We start from the raw sequence: 16919 nt of genomic DNA, 5'->3' as shown, positions 1-16919 counted from the left end.
TACTGTATTTTCACAGAACTTTGAAATTCAGAAAGTTCTCCAAATGTCACGTGTCTTCAAACCCAGGATTTTGTTTTGTGCCCAGCTTAGTCATGACTGGGCATATTATTTTTCAAAAACTGTGGACATTAGAATTTAGCTTCTGGCTTTCCTTCCCTCCACCATAAGGAATATTCTAATGTTTCTATTTCCTCTCAAACCCATTTCTCTTCCTCAGTGCCTACAAGGTTCATTTACTATTAAGAATCTGGCTTTTGCAGTTTGATGTGCCCACCATGTAGAAATGGTTATGTAATGTTCTTTTTGTATCCGTCAGATCAAATGTACCACAGAGGTCCTGATCCTGTAAATACTTACGCATATGATTTACAAAATGTGAGCAGTTCCATTTAGTGGGATCCCTCACATGTCTGAGTGATTGAAAGATCAGGTCAAAATTATCTGCCCTGCTGTTGCTTTTTAACCCACCCAAAACTCTCATTAAAGCCAATTTTGTATTCCATGTATACCTAAAACTCCCAATGACTGCAGTGGAAGTTTAAAGTGTGTAAGTAATTCAGGTTCAAGTACATAGTTATAAATTATATAATAACGCTATTAGATAGGGAGCTAATGTATTGTTGTTTTCCTCTGTAGGCGGGGATCCAATGTCTCCCTGACTTTGGACATGAGCAGTTTGGGAAATGTCGAACCTTTTGTCGCTGTGCCTACCCCACGAGAAAAAGTAGCAATGGAATATCTACAGTCAGCTAGTCGGGTACTGACAAGACAGCAGCTGAGAGATACAGTCGCATGCTCTCACTTGCTTCAAACAGAGTTCATGGTGAGCACGTTCTTCATTAGAATAAAAGCAAAAACAAACAAACCTTGCAAGGCAATTTGAATAGCGCTAGTCTAATAAAGTCAGAAAACGTGAATACTATCAGGGCAAATGGGAATACAGCTCTCTTGAAGATGTTTGAGATATAACAAAAGAGTATGAACAATTTCATTTTTATTAAAAATACTAGGGCATGTAGCTCCTTGCACTTTTCTCTGTTTTGAATTTTGCATTTATAGTCAGTAAAACAGATGATGTTATTGTGGATCCCAAATTGTTTTTATTATGATTTATATCAGATCAGTCAAATCTTTTTATTTCATCTGTAAGAGACACTGTTTATGAGGCAAGTCATCTGCTTAAAAAAAAAATCCCTCGTTGGTAAAACAAACACTGTGTCACATTGTATAAATGGAATAAATTTTAGTATCTACGGTGGTTGATAGGGCATCACAGGTCCACCTTCTACTCTGGATACCAGTCCAGGGCCCTGAAGTGGACAATCAGTTTTTTCATTTACACCACTCTTAATGTTCTCACCACTGGACTCTTTCTTCTCCCTTCCCTCAGAGAAAGGGACTGCAAGCTTTCTCCCTGCTGCTCCTCTTAACACTGTTGCCAGCCTCCTGGCTTTATAGAAGTCTTGCTTGCTCCCTCTCAGGTGAGCTTATTCTAATTAGCTCACATCACACAGCCTAAATCTCCCCTGTTTGCAGCTTAATTGGCTAGTTGGGCTCACTTGATGTAATTCAGCTATTGCAGGGCTAGTGTGGGAAGTACATCCCATCATACAGGGCCAAGGCCAACCCACAGCTCGTGAAACCACCCCCGCACCCCTGAAAATGGCCCCCACCTCTCGGCTCCCCACCTCTCGGCTCAACAACTTTTCTTCCCCAACTCTTTGCTCTAGGGCAACCCAATGCCAAGTGGAGATAGTTTTAGTATGGTGGAAAAGCCTCAAATATGAGCAGAGACTTAATAGATCAGGTAAACCCTGTATTAGGCGAATCCCAGATTTGAGCTCCCTGCCTAAGTATATGGAGGAATTCCTTTACTGCACGTGCTTTTACTGCTGTTGTGCTGGAGGAGGAAATGAATGAATGCAGAGTGACTAAATTGCATGGGTAAGTATGCTTGTGGCAGCGGGTGGTGTGAGTGCAGAGTATGGGTGCATATGGATGAGGTCAGGATAGGTGCAGGTGACCAAACATATGGATGAGCACAGGTGGTTTGCAGGAACGTTGGGTGCAGACTTTGAATATGGGCAAGAACAAAGTGAATGTGAATGAATGAAATGGGCCAGAGAGAATTCAATAAAAAAGCAGCTAAAGAATTTGTCATTGATTTATTTTGTGGTAGCAAATGCAAGAAAAATAGTAGCATGCTTGTGAATGCAATTATATGCAAATGAATGCTCATTTGAAACCTGTTGCATTGTGCGAACTGGTTAGCAGGTATGTTATCCCCACATAATCTCTGACCTGAACTCATAGTCATGTTCTTCTGACTTTTGTAAGTGCAGTGTCCATGTTTATAAAGCACTGTGTAAATTTAGAGAGCTGTTTATGGTCTTGGCCCTATGTACAAACACTTACCCCAGGTAGTAATCCCACTGAGTAAACACAACAATCATTAGTAAGTGTTTATAGGCTGCAAGTGATTAGAATTAACTGGATCAGAAAAGCAAGGCTCTTTGTATCTGTGTCTGTAATGAAATGACTTCTGAATACTACATCTGACCAATTCCAAACTTGGTCTCAATGGGCAGAATCCTGTTAGTTTTGTGGAAGACTGGAAAATTTTGATTTCCACTGCTCCAGAGCCTATTTGGGGCTGTAGGCTGAGGAATCTATCTGGCGCCCTCTACTGCCTAGACATATCACAGGCAGCATCTAAACACACTGCTCTCTATCTCGTGGACTGTATGACTTAACCTGCAAATACAACAAAGTGTTTTTAGTTTCAAAGTGCCAGCGATGTTTTTACCAACTATGCAGAGTTGTTCCTGAATCAGGGAAACTACAGCTAGCATAAAAGGAAACAATCCCTGTCCCCAAAGAGTTCAAAATCCAGTCCAGACCACAATGGAATAATTCAGGCTCAGAGTATACCAGGCTGTATGCGGAGATCTTACAAGGTCACTGTAAGGAGCTGTGAACTCTGGGGAGAGATGTCAAAGAGGAGCAGGCGGTCATGTGACACACAGGGAATGGCAGAGACTGTTCCATGCAGAAGGAGTAGGGGCGTGGAACATAAAAATGCAGGGCCGGCCCACAACATTTTGGCACCTGAGGCGGGGAGCTCAAATGACGCCCCCATGCCACCTTTTCTCTTGCCTGCCTGTTATGTCTCTTGTACCCTTCTTCCTCCAGCACAGCACTCCACCATCTCTGTGCATCTAGAGCAGAGAGAATACATATGCACCAGCAGCAGACACAATTTTCTACACTCTGGGTCCTAATGGTGCCCCCTTCCCCCCACAGTCTGGCACCTGAGGCAGCCGCCTCAGTTCGCCTCATGGTAAGGCCAGCCCTGTAAAAATGGCAGGATTGGGTCAGACCAAAGGTCCATCTAGCCCAGTGTCCTACCTTCCAATCGTCACCAATGCCAGGTGCTTTAGAAGGAATAATCGGTACAAGTAATTATCAAGTGATCCATCCCATTGCCTATTCCCAGCATCTGGCAATAGGCAGCGTAAAGGTGACAGGGAGGTTTCCAAGGGTTGGTAAGGAGGAGGCTGGGGCTGAGCATGGGGGAGCAAAAGGAGAAGGAGATGGGAGTGAAGCTGGGTAGGGCTTTGCAGGTGCAGAGAAGTCTGCCCTTGATGCAGAAGCACAGAGAGAGTGTCTCGGGGATCCAAAATGAGTGCCATGAGCAGAGTGGCAGGGGAGGGATGTGATTTTAGCAGTTGCATTTTGCCTGGGCTCAGAGAGAACAAGGAGAGAGGCAGCAATATCAGAGAGGGAGAGTCTGCAGGAGCCCAGGACAGAGGACTAAGATAGGGTACAAAAGTTAGTGTCAGAGGCAGGAAGAGGCAGGGATAGAGATCAGAAAGGATTCAGTGGCAGTCAGAGCGTGGAGGAAAAGTCAACAGGAAGGTTACGAGGTTGGTTGATGGGGAGATCAGGAACAGAGTAGGGAGCCGGTGGGAATCACGGCAGCAGGAACTGACTGTATTGCATCTCATTTTCCTGCTTCTGTTGGCCCAGCAGGGAGGGAGAGTGAATTCCCTCAGGTGTGTGAAGCACTTGGAGAGCCTCAGTTAAGCAATGCTCTGTGGGGGAGCAGGGCACTTGGGTTTAGGGACAGAGATTTTATTCCTATGCCTCCCACTCCCCAGCCTACAACAGAAAATTCTGCCACTTTCTCAGCACTCATATAAGCTTTGGCTAGAAGGGCTGTGGTGTATGGCACCAAGGTCAGAATCTGAGAGGCTGTTCTGGGCATTTATGGGCTGAGTCCTACTGTGCCCTTGACTCACTGCATGTCAATGGGTAAATCACTTAATTCTGTGCCTTAGCTTTCTGGGCTATAAAATGGGGATACAGTGCTTGCATTGGTGCCAAAACTAGTGGTGCTGGGGGTTCTGCTACACCCCCTGGCTTGAAGTGATTTCCATGATATATTATTTACAGCGTGTTTCAATGGCTGTCAGCATCCCCCTTGTACAAATTGTTCCAGCACCTCTGGGTGCTTACACACTCTTGTTATGGGATTTGCGAGCTACACATTGAAAGTTATATGTGATTGTTACACATTAATATGTACGAATTTTGAGAATGTTCTCACACAAGGCAGTTTTTTAACTATGGTGTGTAAATCCTTACCCTTTTCCATACTAGCAAACTTTCAACCCCCTTCTACTGTTATTTACTTTAAGCTATTTTATAACCTCATAAAAACCTTTGCTTTTAATAATTCGTCAGAACTGTTCCTTGGAAATCAACCCTTCAATGTGCAGCTTTTGTGTTTATTAAAGGAAGGGTGTTGACAGTCTGGAGGTGGGAACCAGGTTTTTTGTTAATACTTTGATGTCAATATATATATTTGTGAAGCAGCAGATGGTCTTCTAGTGAGAATTTCCTGCATGACTTCTTTAAAAACACTAATCTGATCTAATTTATTTCTATAGGAAATACCGATGAATTTTGTGGATCCCAAAGAAATTGCTATCCCAAGTCACGGAACTAAAAACCGTTATAAAACAATTTTGCCAAGTAAGTGTGTTTAAACAATGCTTTTTAGCGTGAAACTCAGTCCCATTCTATTAATGCAACTCTGCTTGTAGATTTGTAGGAAACCTGGTGAGTTTTGATAGCCATTTTGTACATATTTAAATAACTTATCGGTATTTTATAAACAGCAACAGTGGTGGACCAATCCTGCAAGCCTTACACAAGCAGAACTGGCCTGGAGGGGACCTTGGGCACTGTTGTACCTTGGGACCTCCTAATTCTCTGCCTGTAGCACTTATTAGTTTAGTCTCCTGTGGGCTGTAATACTTGGGTCCAGTGCTTTTTTTGTTTAAAAAAAAAAAAAAAGGTGCCGGTACTTCAGGGGAAAAGTTGTTGAGCTCTGACTGGAGGTGCCGGTTCTGCGTCTGGGGATGCTGATACTTCGTACTGGGCAGTATCATCACAAAAAAAGCACTGCTCGGGTCTCCGTTCAAATGTAAGGTGGCGTCGATGCCCTGTGACATATAAAAGGTCTGATTAGATGATCTAATGGTTCCTTCTATCATTAAACTGTGATTCTAGATTGCCCAATGAGTTCTGTCTAATCAAGTTCTACAAGACTGGATCCTGAATGAGAAGCTTATTGCAAATCTATTCCTGACTAACACTGAGTGATTCAAACTAAAAGAACCAATGTCCCCTCAGATCTTCTCTAGTAGACATTCATTTATAATAGTTCTCTTTCTCGGGCTCATTTTCTTCTCCTACTGGTTTGTGCCACTATTGGAATTCATCTCTTTTAGCCAGATAACTGCTGCTATCTCAGAGTGGCTGTTAACATGATTGTTAGTTTCTTCTACTGCTTCTGTGTTTTCATTGGTTTTAGTGATGTATATCCCATAATAGTAAGAATTGCATCTTTATAAATTGAGCTAGTCAACATTTTCTGGTGGAACAGTTTTCCATCAAAAATACAGTTCCATCACCATAGAATAATTTTGTGAGAACATATTGATTTCACTGATATTTTTTCTGGTATAAAGTAAAAATTATTTGCTTTGACTTCTTTGTTTCATTTAAGAGATGTTAGAATGTTTTATTTTTATTTTATTTCATCTTATTTTGACTTTTTTATTATACTACACTAAGTTTATCATACTTTTCAGTTATATATCACAGTTTGACAATGAAATGAATGATTTCTATGGTTCTGAATCAGAATCTGTCAGTATCTCTGTTCCATGGGATATTTCTAAATTTCAGCTTTTTGTTATGATTTAAAATGAAAACAACATTCAAAATGTTGACATTTCCCATGAAACAGAAATTCTATTTTCCAGCCAGCTCTAGCAATAATGTCCTTGCAGTCTTATGCAGTCATGCACTTTGCTCAGTGAAGTAACACTGAGCACAGTATTGTCTATGCATTTCACACATTTTAAATTGTAAGAAGAATGTTCTCTGTGCACCTAGCTGATTTGTAGTTAGATCACACCGTAGGAGGGATTTTCAGGGAAATTAATGAAAGATGTAGGCCACCGAGACTGTTATTTTGCCAGAGAGCTAATATATTATTGGGAAAATACCACATTGGGTGAAATTCAGGGGCCCCTAAAGTCAATGGCAAAAGTATCTCTAAACTCAAGAGGACCAGCATTTCATCCATTATGGTCAGTGGGCTACATCCAGAGGTGACATGTACAAGGATGTAAGTTACACATTGGTAAATGAGTCCAAGTTGGTGTAAAAAATGCCAGAAGACTATCACCTGAATGCAGCCCAATATAAACAAGATATACAGTAAATTCACATTGACTTCATTTGGGCCAGAATTTCATCCAATACTTCCAGTCTGTTACTATGCCAAATAATGGGTACTCTCTTCATATAATTATGAGTGTTAAATCTCCCATTGCTGCCATTGTGTATATAGCCCACAGAATGTACTTTGCAGATACACATCTTAGCCCTGGTCTACACTAGGGAGTTATTTTGAAATAACCCTTTTTTCAAAATAATAAGCAGAGTGTCCACACTACCAAGCCGGTTATTTCAAAATAACAAGCTGGTTATTTCGTAATTTGTAATCCTGATTTCCTTGGAGAATAATGCTTATTTTGAAATTGTTATTTCAAAATAGCGTTAGTATAGACAATCCTGTGCTGCTAATTCAAAATAATTGGCCTGCAGAGGCTTCTCACAGCTGCACTTCTGACCACTCTGGCCACACCTGCCATCTCCACTGCTCCTCTTCTCCTGCGGAGCATGTGGCCACCTTTCCAAGCCCCAGTCACACAGCATCATCCCAGTAGCCATGACAGACCCCAATGCTCCCTCAGAGCCTCTGATGGCTGCCAGCACTCCTATTGCTCCCTTGGCTGCCACTATCCAGGGACACAGGAGAGCTGTGGCCTGGACTGGTGCGGAGATCTTGGACCTCATTGAGCTCTGAGGTGGAGGAGATCAACCTCCAGGATCTCTGCCCAAGGAAAATGAATGTGGACGTGTGCAGCCAGATTGCCACCAGCTTGTCTGACAAGAGCCACAGCCAGAGGAGCTCTGACAGGCCTATCACAATGCCAGGGAGCAGAGCAGATGCTCTGGGTGGCACCAAACATGTGCCTCTACTCCAAGCAATTAGATGTGATCCTGCAAGGGAGGCCAGACACACACTCCCCTGTCGTCATGGACTCTCTCCAGGACATGCCTGGCGTCAGACTCCAGAAGGGTGCGGCTGCGGACAAGGAGGCAGAGAAGGAGGAGGGCCAGCCAGGCAACCATGCCCACCAGCCAGGAGCTGTTCCTCACCCTGGAACCAGTCACTCTCCTTCCTCCCTCTGCCCCAGCATGTCTCCCAGGCTTCAGATAATCCTGGGGAAGCCACTTCAGGTGAGTTCTAAAACTTTCCCTATCTACACATGGTGACAGGCGACGGGTTGTGAGGGGCTACATGCTCCTCACTCGGCCTACTCAGCTTGGAGGTTGCACAACTTCCTGTGCAAGTGGGTACACATGCACTGCCAGTCCGGAGCACTCAGCCCCATGACGCTCTTACACAGGAACCCCTAGGTCCTTCTCACAAGGTTCCTGGACAGGCCTGCCTTACTCCAGCCTCCATGGTGGGACACCTTCTTGTGACAAGCCACAACTAAGGAGATTGGGGTCATGGAACCACACAGCAGTGCCGCACATGGCAGAGGCTAATGTCCACACTCGGGCAGCATTTGCTCCTGGTCAAGCACGGCAATATGGAAGAGACTGATAGCATGGATGGGAATCTGCCAGGGGAAGAAGAGGAGAGGAACCAATTAGCACTCTCTCCAGCAAGTGGCATCTGCCACTCACGCATACCTCCCCCAACATCTCCTTCCCTCCTCCAGCGGGCAAGGCTAGAAGTTCTCTATCTGCAGGATGCCACCAGTGCCAGACCAGGCATGTGTGGGACACAGAAGGAAGCCGAACCACCCCATTCTCCCTCCTGCTCGAAGGCTCCTGGCGTGTCTGACACCTTCTCATGTCTACTTGTCCCTGGGCTGTGGGTGTTGCAATGCTCCCCTGGGACATCTGTGCCCCTGCTGGAAAGTGCTTGTTATCTTGACAACATATGGCCTTGATCAAAGCACATCACCATCATCTGAACTTAGACCTTCAGTGTTAGCTCAGGGATTAGGGCTAGGCTTCATACACAGTATCCCTGGGATGACTGCCCTTGCCACTTTTCTTCACAGCTGAGCCAGCTGCAAGCTTGGCATGTTCCCCACCTCCCACGCTATCTTCACAATTCTGTGGGATCCGCAGAAGGAAGAGAACCCAGAAGAACCATCTTGCAGGAGTCTTCAGTCCCTCATCCAGGGCCTCAAGAACCAGTGCCAGGAGCGGGCCACTGACTGGGAGCAGCAGAAGGCCACCTGGGACCAACTGGCACACCAGTATGAGGCCATGTGCTCCTCCCTCGCCTTGGTGATGGAGCACATGGCCTCATGCATGGAACATGCCAACAGCCATCTTCCTGCAGTGGGACATGGCAGTGGGACCTCAAGGACAACCAAAGCCTCCTGAACAACCAGAGGCAGGTGATAGTCCTATCCCCATCTCTGAGCCCCCTCCCTCTTCCTGCCCCTCCCTCATTCCAGGTTCTTTCCCCAATCCCTCCCATGTTGTATAGCTCCCGCCCCCATAAACAGTCTTGTTGTATCAACAAAGAAGGCTTTTTTATTTGCTCCTCAGGGGAGGGGGAAGATAGGAAGTGATGGCAGGGGAAGGGAGGGATGGGGGAGGAAAGGCACACAGGGGCATCTTGTGGAGGAGTTCAGGGGAGATTTTCATAATTTGTCTTGAGTGAAACTCTCCCTGAAGGCCTCCCTGATAAGCACAGTCCCTTGATGTGCTCTCCTGCTGGCACTAGTGTCTGGCTGCTTGTAGACCCTGGCCAGACATTCAGCATCAGCCCCCAACCCTGGCAGAAAAGTCTCCACCTTGTTCTCACAAAGGTTGTGGAGCACACAGCAGGCTGCCACTGCAAAGTGGATGTTGTGCTTGCTGGGGTCCAGGAAGGTGAGGAGACTCCTGAACTTCCCCTTTAAATGGCCAATGCAGACTCCAGTGCCATGCGGCACTTGCTCAGCCTGGAATTGAAGTGCTCCTTGGTGGGGTCCAGGCTGCCCATGTAGGACTTCATGATCCAGGGGAGCAAGAGGTAGATTTTGTCACCCAGGATGACTATGGGCATGTCCACCTCCCCTACTCTGATGGTGCAGTCGGGGGGGGGAAAAGTGCCAGTGTGCATCCTTCAGAACAGACAGGAGTTCTGAAAGATGCGGGCAACATGCGCCTTCCCTGACCAGCTGACATTGACGTCAGTGAAGCATCCCTTGTGATCCATGAAGGCCTGCAGCACCATGGTGGAGAACTCCTTTCTGTTTATGCAGTCGAAGGCATGGTGATTGGGGGCCAGGATGGTGAAGCCATCCACGATGGTGTCCATGTTGCCCAGAATGATGACCCTCCATAGCAACACATGGTTGATGGCCTTTGTAACTTGTATGAGCACAGCCCTGACAGTGGATTTCCCCATGCTGAACTGGTTCCCATTGGAGCGGTAACTGTCCGGTGTGGTAATTTTCCCCAGGGTAATGGTGACATGCTTCCGCACAGGGATGGCAGCTCTCAGTCACCTGTCACCTGAGGGCAGGGGTGAGCCACTCACTGAGCTCCAGGAAGGTGGCCTTCCACATGCGGAAGTTCTGGAGCCACTGCTGGTCATCCCACAGCTGCAGGACGATGCGGTCCCACCAGTCCGACCTGGTCTCCCACCACCAGAAGCAGCATTCTGTGGTGTCCAGAGGATTGTGGGGCTTGCCCAGCATCAGGAGTTCCAGGACTTGGGTGATGAGGGCCTGCTGTCCGAGCTGGTCTTCATCCTGCTGGAGCAGGATGCAGGCAGTTTGGACAAACAGCACCATGAGGCTCAGTACAAGACCTGTGAGCCTGGCACTGCTCTGCAGCTGCTCCAGTTCCATGTTGTGGGTGCCGTGGTGTCTGCAAGGGCAACCAGAGCACACTGCATCCCTTTTGTGTCCCACGAGGGGGGAGGCAGTGGAGGAGTGGCCTGTGAGATGCAGCCATAGAGAAGAGCCCCTGAAAGCACGCATTGCAGCTTGCCTGACCAAGCAGCCACAGGAAGTGTCCGATCTCTTGGTGCCCTCCCCAGAGTGCTTCCAGGGTTCTAAGTCTGAGGCAAACGCCACTCAGTGTGGATGCGCTATTCAAAGTAATTCTGACTAATTTCGATGCTTCCCCATAGTGGGGGCACACTATTTCGATTTTATTAAATCCAGAGTTATTATTTTCATTTTACTTATTTTGAAATAATTTCCTAGTGTAAACATGCCCTCAGACAGGTAGCCGTGTTAGTCTGTATTTGAAAAAACAATAAGGAGTCTCATGGCACCCTAAAAACTAGTAGACTGCTTTGGACATGAGCTTTTATGGGTAAAAACCACTTTATCAGATACATGGAAGTCTCCATGACTCCATACATAGATGCATCTGGCAAAGTGGTTTTTACCCATGAAAATTCATGCCCAAATCAATCTGTGAGGGTATGTCTACACTAGAAAGTTAGTTCGAACTAACGGACGTTAGTTCGAACTAACTTTCCTATGCGCTACACTAGCGCTCCGCTAGTTCGAATTTGAATCGAACTAGCGGAGCGCTTAGTTCGAACTAGGTAAACCTCATTTTACGAGGACTAACGCCTAGTTCGAACTAGCTAGTTCGAACTAAGGGCTGTGTAGCCCTTTAGTTCGAACTAGTGGGAGGCTAGCCCTCCCCAGGTTTCCCTGGTGGCCACTCTGGCCAACACCAGGGAAACTCTATGCCCCCCTCCCGGCCCCGGACCCCTTAAAGGGGCACGGGCTGGCTACGGTGCCCGTGCCAGGTGCAAGCCTGCCAGCACCCAGCTAGCAGACCCTGCACCTGGCACGGCACAGAGCCACCCACCCGATGCCCCCCAGCCCACCCCCTCTTGCCGGGACCAGGCTGGCGGCTCCCAGGAGCTTGCCCTGGACCGCAAGAGGCGGGCACCTTCCTGGGCTAGTGCGGACATCGTGGACCTCGTCCACGATCTCCGCACTAGGCACAGGAAAGTGGCCGTCTAGGGCAGGAGAGCTGCCAGCCTGGCCACCCAGGACCAGGTGTGCATGAAAATCAAGGGGGTCCACTGAGACCCCCGACACTGAGCCCTGAGCTTACAATGGCCGTACTGGGTCAGACCAAAGGTCCATCTAGCCCAGTAGCCTGTCTGCCAACAGCGGCCAACCCTAGGGACCCTGGAGGGGATGGACCGAAGACAATGACCAAGCCATTTGTCTCGTGCCATCCCTCTCCAGCCTTCCACAAACTTTGGGCAGGGATACCACTCCTACCCTCTGGCTAATAGGACTCCATGGACCCAACCTCCATCACTTTATCTCACTTCCCTTTCAACTCTGTTCTAGTTCTAGCCTTCACAGCCTCCTGCAGCAAGGAGTTCCACAGGTTAACTATTTGCTTTGTCAACAACAACAACAACTTTCTCTTACTAGTTTCAAGCCTGCTACCCATTCCTTTCCTTTGGTGTCCTCTAGTCCTTCTTTATGGGAACTCAGGAAGAACTTTTCTGAATGCACCCTCTCCACCCAACCCCTGCTTTTAGAGACCTCTATCCTGTCCCCCCTCCGTCTCCTCTTTTCTAAGATGAACAGTCCCAGTCTCTGTAGCCTCTCTTCATCTGGGACCTGTTCCCAACCCCTGATCATGTTAGTTGCCCTCCCCTCTCCCAGCCTTTCTCTTCCCCTCTCCCACCTCCTTTTCCCAGTCTCCCCCAGTTTTGTTCAATAAAGACAGAGTCAATGTTGGAAGAAACGTTATCTTTATTTTGTACATCAATAAGAAGGGGGGCTAGGGAAGGGCAAGTGGAAGGAGGTGAGGGAGGAATGGGGTACGAGCCCCCGATGGGGAGGACTGGGCTGGCTCTGCGGGCTTCTGGGGGTGGAAGCTCTCCTGCAGCCCCCCAATTACTCCCTCTCCCCAGATGGCAGCCTGCGGCAAGTGCAGCCGGGCTGATGGCCGAGTGGTGTGATGTGCCCAGTGTGGGCACTCAGGGCACTCCAAGCCAGAACTTCTTTGCAAGCGGGGCACCCCTTAGAACTGTGTGTCCGGGGTGGGGGTCGGGACCCTTTAAGCGCAGCCCTCGGCTAGCCTGAGACAGCATCTCCATGCTCTAAGTCCTCCTTTTATGCCCTGCCGGCACTGCTTCCGGCCATCATTAAGCCCTGTTCAGAGTCCACTCAATGTGGACTTACTAGTTCGAACTAGCAAAACGCTAGTTCGAACTAGTTTTTAGTTCTAGATGCGTTAGTTCGAACTAGCTTAGTTCGAATTAACTAATTCGAACTAAGTTAGTTCGAACTAGCGCTGTAGTGTAGACGTACCCTTAGTCTTTAAGGTGCCACAGGATTCCTCGTTGTTCCTGAGGATACAGTGCATTAAATGCCAACATCATATAGCTCAGTGGTCCCCAACACGGTGCCCGCGGGCGCCATGGCACCCGCGGGACCCTTTGTGTGCGCCCGCCAAGTGCTCGGGGCTGGCCTGGCCCAGGGCACTTGGCGCATGCATGGTGCCAGAGCCAGCCACGAGCGCATGGCGCACAGTGAGCGCTGGCCCCGGGAGCGCTGCGAATTAGCTGCCCGTGCTCTGGGCGTGCAGCGCTTGGGGGGGAGCGGGCGCCAGCCCAGGGCGCTTGGAGGGGGGGCGGCCCCAGGCACGCGGCGCTTGGAGGGGCGGGGGGCCGGCCCTGGGCGCTTGGAGGGGGGGGCCAGCCCTGGGCACTTGGAGGGGGGGCCAGCCCCGGGTGCATGGCGCTTGGAGGGGGGGGCCAGCCTTGGGTGCAAATTAGCCACCCGTGCTCTGTCCGTGCAGTGCTTGGGGGGGGGGGGGGCCCGGGCGCGCGGCGCTTGGAGGAGGGGGGCCGGCCCCGCGCTTGGGGGGAGGCGGCTCCGGGCGCACAGGGCTTGTGAGAAGCCCCGCCCTCTGGCACCCGGCAGGCGAACGGCCATGCCCCCTGGCGCCCGGCAGCCTGAGATGGTTGGGGACCACTGATATAGCTTAGTTGTATTTGAATTAGATAGCTACAGTGTACGGAGTAGTCAATAACTCTTAACAATTGGAATGCCTTTGTATTTTCATTGTAATTGAGAAAGATATTAACTTCTGGATGCACTTTTAGTTGACATGCTCTGCACAACCGCTAGAGATATTTGTAATTGCCTTTTACAGAAATCGAGAGAAAATGGGTGTAAAAACCAGTCATCTATTACTTCCAAAGATACGCTTTGTGCTCTCTACAGAAGGTATTTTAGGGATCAAGCACACTCTGATAAATACACAAATGCTCCACTCCCAGGCCCAAAGGGTTTGGAAATTGAATGGTTTTAAAAGAACAGCCTTCCCAGTTTCCTGCTCAGATGATCTCAACCTTCTGCTTAGTACTCTTGTGTCAGCTTTTCCATTCCAAGCACTGGGTGCGTCTCTTGAACTAGGGCACCTGTAGTGACAAGTGATGTTTGAAATGATTAATTTTTCGCCTGAAAATGTCCATGTTCTGGTACTCCACCCTTTGTGCTGCTGAAAAGTTCTCTTTTTCTAATAAATAATTTTGTCAAGCTGTTAAATGACAGACTGCAGTAGGACAGGCTGCCATGAAGAAACACTATTTTGTCCTATTCTTTAATAAGAAGTATAATGAATACCTAATGGAATTAATAAAAATGTAATGGTAGCTGTTTCAAAACACTTTTTTAAGAGCAGATTTTTTAATTGCAGCATACAATTCTTAGTGCTCCTACACTAACACTAGAATTTCACTGTAAGATTGCTAGAAAGTGCTAGGCCTTTTACAATTATGTGGTAAAGTATCCCCAAATTTAAAGACAATATTTTTTACACTTAAATTTAAACTGAGTGATCAAAATGCTTCCTTGTGCTAGTTTATAAACAGATGCCCTCCGAGGTGATGCATGGGTGGACGTAGGGGGTAATCTGGGGTTCTGTGACTTCCTGATTTGCTACTTGTCTTATACTAAGCATCCTCACATGAATTGAGCATGCTTAATAACAATGCTAAAAGCTGACTTCCCTGACTCTGCCCCTCTGCTCCACTACTGGCAGGCATGAGTCCTCTCTGGATGCCTTGAAACAATTCTTTTGAAGCTGAAATTCCTCAGTCTCCCTTGAGATTTTCCCACAGTTCTGATACTGATTGTGTTTTACCATTGTTTCTCCAATCCTGCTCCTTGTGAACAGGTTCTAAAAGATTCTTTATTTTGCAAGTGGAAGGAAAAAATTGGAACATGGAAAGTCACAGGAAAAAAGTGGAAGGTGTCAGCACAGATATATTAAGTAGGTTTTCTTTATGTTCATCTGAATCAATACATTAATCTGGGTACAGTCAACCATCCCCTGATATTTCAGCAGTGTACAACTGTGGGTTGCCAAACCTCCAGGATTGTCTTGGAGACCCCAGGAATTAAAGATTATGTCATGTGATAGAATGTCCAGGAATATATCTATCCAAAATTGGCAACTCTAGTTCATAATGCATGTGTGGTTAGTATTGCTTTTGAACATGTAGGAATGATCACCTTTACATGTGGAATATAATTGAATCTTTCTTGCACTAAAATAGGCTTTAACATATGCATATATTTACATACTCTGAATTAATGAGATATTTTTCCAGTGAGTAAGATGAAGACAGTTTGGAAGGTGATTCAAATTTGATAAAGGATTGTACATGGTTTACAAGTGCTTTATACAGCTGGAATTTGAGTGAATTATGAAATTTGCTGCATGAATAAAGATCCGTGACTCATACAATATTTTCAAATTCCACCTTATAATATTAGCCAAATAATATCTGCTAATCATGGTTTATCCAAATTTTTGTGAGACTTCTGAGTCTGCAGGATTAAGCAAATATGCGAAGTGAATTTCTTTTCTCTGACTCCAGTAGAGCAGTACCACGAAACCAGCCTTTTGCACATTTCAGAACATCCGTTGAGTAAGGGAGTCAGAATTAGGGGCAAGAATGATGAATGTTTCATTATTAATAATCATGTGAAATATTATATCTATATTTTAACTATTCTGACTCTCCCCATTCCCCCAGAGGACTTGCAATCTAAAGGCATACAAAGAATGATGAGAGGAAAAAAAGAACATACAAGCCAGGATATATACAGATTGTGATATGACCTGTGAAACGTGCATGAATCATGACAGAAATAGGATATTAGTGATTTCTTAAAGACAGAGAAAGTAGGAGCTGTCCATGTGTTACTGGAGAACATGAAAGAAGGCAATGGTAATTTTACTCCCTAAAGAATACAAAATGGGGTCCTTTGTTTAAATGCCACTTACACCTGCAGGCATTCATAATTATAATACTCAGCACTTTCATAGCATCTTCTGTATCTCATGCTTCAACACAACCACTCCATAATATATGTTTCCTGTCCTGACACCAGATCCTGAGTCTTTGCCATTCTTGTCCAAAAGATCAATCACATGGCTAATTTAACTGTTCCAACTTGTGAATAATAGAATAATTCCCATTGCTACTTAAACAATGTCTCCTCATTGTAAAGCAGCATAAGTAGCATGTATCTGTTTTGTAAACAGAAACAATATGTGGAAGTGATTATTAATGTATTCAACATTATGATTTTCAAATAGTGGCCAGTTAATTAATTGGAATCATAAAAATATCTTAATAAAATATTTAGCAATTCATTAATATCTGGGGAAATTCATCATGAAAAAATTAAATTGGCTGAAGGATGAGTCTTATTCTAAGAGCATTTTTAGTGTAGAGGTCAGACCACATCAAGATCATAGGCATTATGAAAACTAAAGGAAGTGTGTTTTTTCCAAGGCCATGTAGCCTAAGGCATTTGTGGAAATGGCTAATAATCACTCTGTACTGAAAAGGAATGAGAAGTTTCCTGTCCTCATATTGTTAAGGGAAAGGGGAAAAAAATCCCTAAGTGAAGAGGTTTGTGATGGCAAACAGAGACATTTTTAACACAGGCTAACTAGGGTTCATTTTACTCTATGAACACATATAATGGGAAAGGCTTCCTGCTTGTCCTACAGCCTGAACTGGAGGATATAAATGCTGTTCCATATTCTGAGAATATATACATTATAAAACATTTGTCTAAATCCTGTTATGACTCCAAGCAATGGATTCCCATTGTCTTCAGTGGGAGTTAGAGCGTGTCAGACCCACTTTACATTTTGTTCTAGACAAAGATAAGTACTGGAAAGATATAGACTAGAACCCCAAATACAATGCTGTGCAGAGACTAGATTTTACCAAT

General features: G+C 46.1%; 1 protein-coding gene across 3 annotated transcripts in view; it reads left to right on the top strand.

Moving 5' to 3' along the window:
* Positions 1 to 16919, top strand: part of PTPRR (protein tyrosine phosphatase receptor type R) — a 222929-nt gene that overhangs the window by 180393 nt on the left and 25617 nt on the right. For all 3 annotated transcript variants that reach the window (XM_075931784.2, XM_075931780.2, XM_006121562.5), the window contains 2 exons: positions 637 to 823; positions 4953 to 5037. In XM_075931784.2, coding sequence (XP_075787899.1) covers positions 637 to 823; positions 4953 to 5037 — 272 coding nt within the window. The remainder of the gene's footprint in view (positions 1 to 636; positions 824 to 4952; positions 5038 to 16919) is intronic.

Source organism: Pelodiscus sinensis, chromosome 1, assembly GCF_052426305.1.
Source record: "Pelodiscus sinensis isolate ZL-2025 chromosome 1, ASM5242630v1, whole genome shotgun sequence".
Classification (NCBI taxonomy): Eukaryota; Metazoa; Chordata; order Testudines; family Trionychidae; genus Pelodiscus; species Pelodiscus sinensis.
This window is presented reverse-complemented; position numbering and strand designations above follow the sequence as displayed.